Here is an 11,502-nt window from a genome sequence, read left to right as displayed (position 1 = left end):
CAGGAGACGGACCATAATTTCCTTGACGTTATGGGGGGCGACAACAAATCTGATGGATGCACAACGTTGTTCTCGTCAAAACGATGAGTAGGTAAATGACAATGTGTGTAAAGATGTTAATTACCACAGTGTTTATCTTAATCTCTACAGATCGTTAGGAGATATCAGTTTGCGCAACCGTGAGTTGGTGGCTTTCATCATTATGCAACGAAAAACGAAGTTTCATTACAGTGGTAAGTACCAAAGTGCTGTATTTTGTCATAGAAAAAAATAATATCAGAGGCAATAAAAATGATGACGTCATCAATTTGGCCCCCCAAAAATCAGATTTAGAATTCTTAAATGCCCATCTATCAACATTGGTTACGGCTCCATTCTTTCTTAATTCATTAATAAGAAAACAGTGGAAGGTCAACATGCCAATTTAGCCAACCGAGATAACTTAATAGATTGTACATATTAAAAATTCTATATATTTTTGTGACCATTTTCGTGTTTTGTGTGAATCATGTTGTTAGTCACAGGTATCGTGTTGTGATTTTCAAATTTTGCATATTGTGCAATTTTCAGTGAGATGTATTGATGTTATTACATGTACAAATGTAGATACATGTACAAGTATCTTAATTGACGAGCGCAAAATGTAGAGAAATTGGTTCAGGGAATTTTTCAACCATTCCGAAAAACCAATGACATTAAAATGTTTTCTTATATGAGTTATTAATTGTAATGAAAAAAGATAAAAAGGTAGAGTGAAAAAGGTAGAGTTTTAAAGGAATGAATTCAAAGGATTATCATTTAGAATTTCATATCTTGAAACAAATTTGGAAAGTCTTTGAACCAAGGCATGTATATTAGCATGACAATGTCCTTACCGACTATAGCCCCTGCTCTAGAGATTAAAACATGTCTAAAGTCACAATTGACAAATTGTCTTATGGCAGTTACAACTTTTACACGTACAAACTGTCTGGGTGTTATTTTTGTTTTCCCGTATTTCTGTCTGCTCTGTCCTTGCATCGATGATAGAAATTGGCTAATCCTAGAGTCGATTCCAAGACACCATGCGGGTTTTTCAATGATATTTGTAATATTTGCTATTTGCTTCTTTGTGGAAAACGTACAATAAAATGTACTTGAATTCCTACAATTCATTATGACTTGTGCCTTTTTGTGATATACAGGTTGTTTTTGTTGAAGTTTTATGAACACTTCTCATGACTGCTAACTGAAATACATGCATACTTCGATACTTGTACTTATTTTATACGCGTAATTTACAAGTATACACAGTTTATTCCTATCCATACGAATAGGTCGCGTATATGTTTCTGAGAAGACCAGGATACCACGTGCAAAGATTGAGAAATCGAAGTTTTCCGAGTTATCCTATCATAATCAATACCTTTTAAAACGTTTTGTGTTGTAAATTTCATGTCATATCCAAATACGTACGCGTATTAGTGGGCGTATATTGTAAATTCCCTTAGCGAAAATTGCACTTTTAAACTTCCCTTTATACCCAGGCTGTCCGCCAGTGGGCGTAATTTTTGCTGATGACGCGGAATGCTGAAAAAGAGGAATTGTAGGCTGATGTATAATAAACCTAATTATTTTACGATGTAGAATTCTGTCATTAGCAAGGTGTGGTCTATAAAAAGGACAAACACCTGTCCTGTAGACTTTAGAAACCTCTTGTTTGCTGCCGGGGAACAAGGGTCATTCTTTATCGGTTTGGCAAACCGCCCACATGTGAAACTTCGCTTAGACATGTTCCTTATTCGTTCGGGACGGTCAGAATGGCGCTGTTGATCACTGTCCTCGGTCTTCTCGTCGTATCTACCCTCGGTTGTGGTAAGATTACTTTATATTCATAGTTTCAGCTGAGTTTTAGTCAGCTTATAGATCCTGTTGAGCTCGTGAGGTCAACTTAGAAGAAGCAAGTAGATGTCTTTGCCGCGGAAGTTCTGCAATTACGAATTGTTCATTTGTTGGCTTGGATGACCTTGTATGAAACTAGTGGCACCAAGCCTGTAGGGGTGTCTCAAAGTATGTGTTTATTATGTAACTTGGCAAGGGTGACGTTAAGTTACGGTTACATCAGTTAAGTTATGAAATGGACTACTACTAGGGTTTTTGCTGTGACATGTTCATGATCACCGGTATGCATTTAGACGCCCTGAATATATTGATCGTGAAAAAAGCCTACAGATCGTTATTGATTTCGCCTGGTCAAATATCATATACTTATATTAATTCATTACGATATCACTTGTCGTATCATAACATAATTTTGGCTTAAAGTCATCAGTGTTGGCAGTAGTAGTAGACCATCTGCTCGGACCCGGAAACTTGCACATCTTTAAGTTGTATTAAGACATCAAAGTAGATAACGATCTAGCCATGCGCTCGTCCCATGACTTTATTTGTATGTCAAATAGGTCGATGTAACTTATTATACATGGATGAACACACATGATACTGTTGAGGTTAAAGTTTTATTGACAAGGCACTCAAAGGTCGGCTCACCAACAACACTGTTTTGCACTTTGTGTCGATCATTGCTCAAAATATTGCTTCTTTTCAACGTATCACATTCAACAGGTGATGTAAGTATCAGTAAAGCATTGCACAACGTCCTCTAGAACAGTTATGATAGACGTTTAATATGTATATATAATGATCTATAATGACATACTACTCTGTCTGAAAACGGTTTGGAGAATATTCCCCTTGCTTTTAACGCATATTGAGCGCATAGAAGGCCAGTCTTTCATTCTATATAACGTTACATGCCAAAAGAACTTTAAAACTTCATCCATGTTATTTCCTTGCCTCAGTTCTACCGACCACTCCAGAGCTGTTGACAGTTTGGGCGACCAGCAGCAAACAGTTGAGGGCCACATGGAACATAACACAGTGCGGACTTCCGACATTCACAGCCTACAAATGCTCCGTTCAGTACTTCTCACAGTGGGACAACATCGCCAGGGTTTGTGGATATCTAACTACATATGCAGAATGCAAGCTGGCACATGTGTCGTTTGGCTATACATTTGGATAATATTCTGTTCCCAAAGTATTGTCGTCTATCAAAACTTTCAGAAAATGAAGCGGGGAATGACGACAGTTTGTATGATAAACCAATAACAGTATGTAAAATGAGTTTAAAGTCTGCACGGTTCAAAAGAGACGACTTGCGGCGAGTTGAAATAGTGCAGCGTACTACGAATTTCTGAGGATTGTGCCCTGGTGGACTACGCTCTCTTTTATATGGCATGATATCCCATCCGTTTTCAGCTTATAATCCTCCTTCCCAAACAGTCGCTAACACATTGAGAAATGTTTGAAGCAGTCAAAAGCTGATCTTTTTACTGCTAAACCCTGTTTTGACACTTCTGTCCCGCTTTCTACGATTGAAAAATAGAGCGACCCACTCTCCACCGGCGACACGATTTAGAAAAAGAGACACTCTACGACTGACTACAGTACTGCAACTATAGCTCCTATAAACCCGTTTATTTCAGTTTTATAGTGACCTCAAAGTGTCGACAATACATATAAAAATATACTGCACAAAACCATCGTACAAGAAGGGAGATATGGATTATCGAAAGGTTAAGTGTTTTCTAAATCGACAATCAGTCGATGTATGACTAACTAACAGGGTAATCAGGGCAAAATGTGACCTTTTCAAGATGGCCCTTATTGAGGAAGGTCAAAGTTCCGTAGCGTTACCTGATCATCCAGCTATCATACCACAGAATATAACCGATTGTCGATCTGATGAACAACGATACGCTTGAAAGCTTCCAGAAATCGATTACTCTCTTAGTCGAACCTAAAAAAGGGCGTTGTGTAGTATGTTTAGTTTGTGTGATTATCAACATCGCCGGCGTTGGGCAACTCTAACCGCGAGTATCAAACTACATGTAGTAAGCAGTGCATGATCTGGTACTTTGGTTGCAGTACTCCAGTCATCCGCATAGTGTCCCTTTTGAACCGTGCCGAATGTGCGGTCATAATTTCACGAGGCTCATTTATTTACTTGACTTATCAATAAGGAAGCTACATCGTCAATAGATAAATTGGTCGATTGATTGATCGATTAGAACGCACAGTGTATGTGCACGTGAGCTATTGCGATGCCGAGCTGTTCCGTGGTTAGGGAAAGCGCTAGTCAATCTAATGAACTAGTGCATGTTTCAATGTTTTCAGTAGCCTTTATGGGTTTATTTTGAATCGCACCACGCTGGATCAACTTAGTTAGTTCTGATAATAGCTGCGTCTCAAACAAAATGAAGAATATTTGTGTTTTCATTTGCGACTCAAACAATTATGAGGAGACACAAATTACTAATACATGTAGTACGTAGCGGGCCTGTTTCTTCCAATACTTCAAGTTGTTGTGTTTAGTATGCGGTACCATTAAAGGTGCTGAAATACACCGCATGAATCTACAACTACAACTAATACCGATGTCTTCCATGTACATGTCTACAGACAACAGAAGTGACGGTTGGAAGACCACACCACGGCTCTGTGTCCTTGGACGACCTCATCCCGTTCACATTGTACAGACTCCGGGTGAAGTGTAGGAAACTCCTGGATAACACGTGGAGCGGGTACACACCATACGTACAGGCACGGACCAACGCCACGGGTGAGCACACCTCTTGTACCGCACGGCAAAACGATAGCGTCGCAACACGCACGCACGCACACACAAGAGTTTGCAGTTTGCGTACTTTGGTTGCAGTACTTCAACCAACCGAATAGTGTCTCTTTTGAACCGTATCGACTGTACGCATTACGTATCTTTTGAACCGTGCCGACTGTGCGCATTACTTCGCGATGCTCAATTCTACACCTGAATTTACCAAGAAGAATGCTATAACTTCTTTTGACTCGTCGATCAGTTGGTTGATTTACCATCATTTGTGAACGAATTGTGACTGAATCGGAGCAACTAAAACAAAAGTCTACTCGGTCATTCGTTGATTCATTGATTCATTCATTCATTTTCCTTCATTTCATTTCTCCTTGGGATCTCGAGAGCATCATAAAATGTTAACTTACTACATGTATCTACAAATGTCAAAATGTGTATTTTGTACAACAACTTACATATATGTAGAGCACATTTCGATGGTACAGTTTCCACACACTTGCCTTACTCCTCTCCAGAACCACTGCCCTGTGTTTCTGTTATATAGACAGAGTCTGCCCTTCCGAATACCATGTTTTTGAATGTTTGCAGCACCAGAGTCTGCTGTTACGGTGGGGACACCTGTCAGTCCCTCTATAAACTACAGGACAGGGCGACGGAACGTGACGGTAACTTGGGAGGTATTGTATCGATATCATTAAAAATATATTTCTATTCTAGTATACGGGAGAACGCCTTGTTCTTCAACTTAATAACAGGCAACCGTATTACTATATTTATCAGTATAACTTAATTTGTCCTTGAAGATTGGATGTTGTTATGTTCAGACGTGGTAAAAAAAGTCTACGTACATAATAAGTCTTTAGGCACCCCCTCAAGTTCTTTTGGCACTTCCAGTGGTAATTGCTGGTCACTATGAGTGGCTTTTCTTCATTCAAAAGAGACAAGCATTGCTTAGTAAAACATAATGTATCGTTCCTTTTCCCAATGATAAAACGAAGGCTCCGTTTTGTCATTTCAGCCCCTCCCATCCATTAAACACAACGGCATCCTACTGGGATATCTGATCAGAGTTACAGACCTGAGAGTGCCGAGCGGGGGCTTTGTTTTAAACGCGACCGTGAACGACACAACTTGTACTCTGGAGAAGTTAAAGCTGTCCGGATACAGGATTGACATCACAGCTTATAACACTGAGGGAAGGTCACCTCCAGCAACTGTGGAGGTACAAGACATCGCGAGGGGTAAGTAGGAGCAAGAATGTTATATACAGTAATCTTTATTCTCAGGAAAAATAAAACGAAAGCTTTGCAAGTCTTGCTGTCTCCGTGTAACATTCAACTGCGGAAAATTCTGACGAAACCATAACGTGTACTCTTTAATATTGTTCCGCTTTGGTTTGTTTAATCTATCCAACCACACATTCAAAGATGTTGAAACAATATAAACCTGATCAAACTAACACACACGTCTGATGCGTTTTTATGCTGTTCTTTGCTTTGATATGATAGGTATTGCCTACTGTATCTTATATCCTATATATTTGTTTCGCTTCTTAATATATTCTAAATCTACTATTGAAATACTAGTAGTCAACTGCACTATCCATAAGTCATATTTAGCTAGCAAATGTGAAATATATAGATAAGTGTACATTATATTTACCCCGGTTTTGTTTGCGTTTAAGTTCCTGACAAGCCTCTAGATCTGACAGCAGAGATAACCCAAGACGAAAACATCACGTTGTCATGGCAACCGCCAGCAGAAATCGGAGGCATTGAACAATACTCCGTTTTCTGGTGCGAACTCGAAACGGACGCCAACTGTGGTGGGAACGAAACTGTACTCTCCGTCCCAGGGACCTACACGACGACGACGTTTATTGACAGCTGGTTACCCTTTCATCGTTACCGATTCAACGTGAGGGCGTTGACCTCTGCTGGCCAGGGCCCGCCCTCGGACAACACGTACAAGTACTCAGCTGAAGGAGGTAGACCTTGTCCTCTATTGTGTTGACGCCATATAACAAACACTTCACTACTTTGGGATATTAAATCATATATCAGTCATATTGGTTATATCGTTAAAATGTCACATGCAGTATATCTCACGTCGGTAGAAAATACACAAAGTGCGTCAGAAAAAAAATCTATTCCTAAATCATTCTTGGTGGAAAATGTAATATGTTTGATAGCGTTTCCCTGTGTGTCAATGATTGGGCATGTTTATTTTCCTATGTTACTTTTGCAGTTCCCCTATCCCCGCCTACTAACGTGACAGTACAAGCAGAAAATGCTACAGTCGTGTTGGTGTCATGGCAGCCGATTCCACTGGTCAACAGGAGAGGATTACTAACTGCCTATTACGTGTACTATAGCACAGATTCCTTCCAAGGTACATAACTGATCATTTTCTGGGTAGTAGTGGGTACTCTCAGATTTTTGCGTTTGTTCTATGAAATGTTGTTGTTAATGATTCCTGCACTGCACACGTATGCGAGGTATTTTCTGGTGTGGCACACTTAAGAATTAACTGCGTCTTCAAAAAATAGTTTTGCAACTATTCTCTTTCCTTCATCATAATTGGTCACGGAGTGCAACCTCGAATGCAATATCCCATATCAATCAATGATGAATAGCGCCCCTAGCGGTCTTCCTCGACCTTGCCTTCCAGTTTTTCAACTCGTCTCGTCAACAGGCTTTTGTGTTACACCAAGGAGCCTTTAACTGATAAAAGCTCCTTGGTTACACATACTGCTCCGTAATAGTCAATTTGTAAAAGTCATAAGGAAGTAGTTGAAATGGAAGAAAGTACAAGGATTACTGAAAAAATTAAGTTACTCCTCCGTCTTTCCTCTAGAATATCAGAGCGGAGATGTTAATCATAACACATACATACATACACTTAGGGGTTAGTTGTGTTGCACCTTTATGTGTTTCAGACACCAAAACGACAACTGTAAAAGTAGCGGACGATTCCCGGCCGGCACATTCTCTGCTGACAGACCTAAAACCCTTCACTCGGTACAGTGTGAGAATATCGGCCAGTACTGCAATGGGAGAAGGGAACAAGACCGAACCTGCCTTCATTATGACAGACCAGTCAGGTAGGAGAATGATTGTATTGAAACAGTTTGGCCATGTTGGTTTTGGATGACATACGGATGACATCCTCTGGAAACCCAAAACTAATGCTAGCGTCCGAACAAAAAACAAAAAACAAAAAAAAAACGTTTGACCAAAAAAAGTTGCCTACATTATAAAATATAAAGATGGTTTCACATCTTATTTCACATGACTGAACACACAGAATATAGTACAACGAAAAATAGATTCTACATTTTGCTATTTCGCATGTTCTTTGCCCTTGTGATATTCTATGACATTAGTATACGTTTTCCAATATTTCTTTTTGCAATCTACAGCATATGAATTTTATTTGCTTTTTTATTGTAAATAGTGTGTGTGTAGTGCATTAACGCGTTCCATATAGAATATGAAACTTTTTGAGTTGCTAATAAATTACATTTTCAAACTTTACGAGACAAACTAATGCGTTTTCTTCCAATTGACAGCACCGGGCGATGCTCCAGCAAGCGTCATCACCACCAACATCACTACAAACTCATTTGTCATCAGTTGGTCACCCCCTATCCACCCGAATGGTATCATCCTGCGTTACAACGTCAAATACGGGGGCAAGATTACAGCTTTCGCGTATCAAACAGAAGCACGGGTTGTAGGGGGTCTAAAGGGTGGTACAAACTACAGTGTTCAAGTCCAGGCGTGTACAGGAGCCGTGGAGTCCCCATGTGGACCCTTCTCTCCTGTCAAGTACGTGAAAACACTTAAAGGTGAGTAGACTTCCTTGCCATTATGTTCCATTCCGCTTAGCTAGATGGGCCCAGTGTGTTTAATTCATATATCAAATACAGTCTTGCTAGACAGTTTTAGAATCTACTCTACTATCATTTCAAATCAGCAGTGTTCAAACTTATTGTTACCGTGTATATTGGCATGTTTCTCAGCCCCTGTTCATCTGTTCATTCATTCGTTCATTCGTTCGTTCGTTCGTTCATTTCTTCATTCATTCATTCACTCATTCATTCATTCACTCATTCTTTCCATAAGGCACCAATGTGGGACCCAACGCAGTGGAGCACGGAGGTGAGATCTTCAATACTTTAATCTGTGACGTTAGATTCATTGTGAATGATCAAGACGTATTATTCTCTTTGGAAATTAACAACACGCTTTACTATACAACACGCATCAAAAGCCATTGATATCACTGTAGATACAATGGATTCACACTCATTAATCAATACTGTTCATCATACTTTAGTTTTATATCGTACCTGTCATTGATATTCCAAGCTGAGGAAAGATCCTAACTTTGTCCAGAGACTTTTCTTTTTTGCTTGTCATAATATAGCCAGTAGCAGTGTTGCTGTGATTGCGGGAGTGACCACTGCAGTTGTCCTCGTTGTAGTTCTGGTGATCATCGCATGGGGAGCTATGTCTGCTCCCAAATTACGCCAATTGTGAGTCGTAATAGAACGATGTCTAACGCTAGTTCACCTGTATCAGTAACCTATATCAGTTGCTTTCAGAAATGGGTATCTTGGGATATGAAGTCGACGGACGGTTGTTTCAAACTGCAATATTTTGAACATATTGCAACTTGAAACCACCGTCCGTCCAGTTGATATCCCTTAATACCGTGTTGGTTAAAACAACGAATATAGGTTACCCTGCGGATAAAGATAAACTAGCGTTACTTCCTAAGTTTTACGATAACGTGATTGCAAAAGTTTCCTGATACATTCAAACAACATGAACCAATAGAAATAACGTTATCATTGACCTCAATACGAAGTAGTGCTACAGAACGTCGCATACTGTAAATCACGCAAAACGTTATCTCCTAACAGACCCTACGGTAGCATAAGATAGTGTCAAAAGCTGTCAGAGGGGTGAAGCCGGTCTAGGAATGTGTTTGGCTTTATGGAAAATGTACACCTCTTGGCTGACTTAGCAAAAAGCACATGCATTCAGGTTGAAACGGAACTTGCAATGTGTATCTTTTCTCAATACAGGTACAGAAGGGTATCGTATGTTCCCAAACCGCAAGACTTCATCACGGAAGAGGTATTATTACTTACTTTATAAAACAAATAGCGAGATAACTATGACTGTAGGAAGTGAGATACGTTAAAGCCGTTGCATCCTTCTCTGTATGATATGCTCTTTGATTTTTGATGAGCTTTCAGCAGGTAAATCTAGGAAAATGATTATTTTAATGTCTCATGTCGCAACGATAAGACATGTATTTGATTTTACCACAACTTAACAAGCAATATACTTTAACTATTGTTTTTCCATGTTGTATTTCTAAAGCTTCCAACGACCAATGGCAAGTCGAGACACTCTCTGGACCAGGTTTCCTTAGTCTGTGACAACATGGCACCGGAGATAGTGGACAACGTCACGGAGTACAGAACATGTGAACTTGGGTCACGTGGTCCAGCTGGCCAATCAGACGTAGACACGTCAGATGTCAATATCAAAGAGGAAACATGCGGACTTGGTTCACGTGATCCACCTAGCCAATCAGAAGTAGATACGTCAAATGTTGATATCAAAAAGGACTGTACCTTAGAGTCAGATGAAGTAGATTACTTGAAAGTTGTTGAGGTAAAAGACAGATTTCAAGACTTGCCAATCATTTATGTACGGAGATCTGGATTGACAAAAAGGGAGGGCGATTCGTAACCCCTGGTGTTTTTTTGATTGGCTGCAACGCTAGCAATACTATAACTTCACTGTTTATGTACATATGACACTGGAAAGAACAGTCGTTTTGCCGTCTTCTAGGCGACGGTAAAACTACCATTTCTTTGGACTTATTTATAAAATATGCACTTACGTTGTATCAATACATCATTTCTAAGTCTGTGTACGAAACGAGATGGATAAGATATTTTATATGCATGTACATATAGCCTCTATGGGCCAATGAAATTGGATGAAGTCTCCAAGCAGATGTTGGGGTGAAGGATCGTAATGTTTTCCGAGTGACGCTAGCGCTTCTCTGGCAGTCTCTCGTCTCATATAAACAAACACACAGTTACGTAAAAGGCTACAGCTTTTGAGGGAATTCCAACGATGTCCACATATATCCTTAAAACTACTCATTACACAAAAGACATGATGTATACATGAATGTAGGTGGCGCTTCGACGGGCAGACATTGTGCTACAAGGACTCCTCACGCGGTTCCTAACATCGATCCATTTTATGTTAACTGGTGCCGTAAATGGCATTCTTGATGTGTGCAATGATGTCTGGACCTATTTTGGAATGTTTGTACAGGCTTAAGGTCTAATATCATGTTATTATTCTATCACGAAGGTCGGGACTATAGACCCCATGAGAGCCCATACTGCAGTATCGCTGCCGGCCGCGTCCTGAAAAGTGGCTTAGACGACCGCCAAATTGCCAAATTTACCTCTTTTCGGGAATGGGGAAATGGTGAAAGGCTCGTAAAGGGTTTTAACTTTTTAGGCTTATCTAACTTTATTTTCGATAATATGACCATTTGAAATCATAAATTGCAATATCTAAGACATTTCACAAACAAACCATGGCATAATAGATCACAAATAACGCGTTTCTTTTACAATCTACCAATAAAAGTGGTCGAGAATATATGTAAACTGTCGTGCTCTAAAAGGGCTACCACGGTTACATTCAATTCTATTTTGTGGTAAGACTTTGAAGAAATGCAACTGTGTTTCTCTTTGTTTATCAATAGATCAAATCCTCCTTTCA

General features: G+C 39.7%; 1 protein-coding gene across 1 annotated transcript; it reads left to right on the top strand.

The window, feature by feature from the left end:
* The first annotated feature begins 1,603 nt into the window (after nt 1-1,603).
* Nucleotides 1,604-10,603, top strand: LOC118431483 (receptor-type tyrosine-protein phosphatase F-like). The gene is made up of 13 exons (XM_035842724.1): nt 1,604-1,854; nt 2,841-2,992; nt 4,504-4,663; nt 5,261-5,349; nt 5,691-5,913; nt 6,357-6,659; nt 6,920-7,063; nt 7,611-7,775; nt 8,244-8,522; nt 8,800-8,835; nt 9,104-9,212; nt 9,768-9,819; nt 10,069-10,603. The coding sequence occupies exons 1-13, from the start codon at nt 1,800-1,802 to the stop codon at nt 10,441-10,443; spliced, it is 2,142 nt and encodes a 713-aa protein (XP_035698617.1). The 5' UTR covers nt 1,604-1,799; the 3' UTR covers nt 10,444-10,603.
* The last annotated feature ends 899 nt before the right edge of the window (nt 10,604-11,502 follow it).

Source organism: Branchiostoma floridae, chromosome 15, assembly GCF_000003815.2.
Source record: "Branchiostoma floridae strain S238N-H82 chromosome 15, Bfl_VNyyK, whole genome shotgun sequence".
NCBI classification, from domain to species: domain Eukaryota; kingdom Metazoa; phylum Chordata; class Leptocardii; order Amphioxiformes; family Branchiostomatidae; genus Branchiostoma; species Branchiostoma floridae.
This window is presented reverse-complemented; position numbering and strand designations above follow the sequence as displayed.

Coding starts and splice junctions, on each gene's coding strand:
- LOC118431483 (XM_035842724.1), top strand. CDS start 1,800: ATGGCGCTGTTGATCACTGTCCTCGGTCTTCTCGTCGTATCTACCCTC. Junction 7,064..7,610: donor TAGCACAGATTCCTTCCAAG/GTACATAACTGA, acceptor TATGTGTTTCAG/ACACCAAAACGACAACTGTA. Junction 9,213..9,767: donor GCTCCCAAATTACGCCAATT/GTGAGTCGTAAT, acceptor TTCTCAATACAG/GTACAGAAGGGTATCGTATG.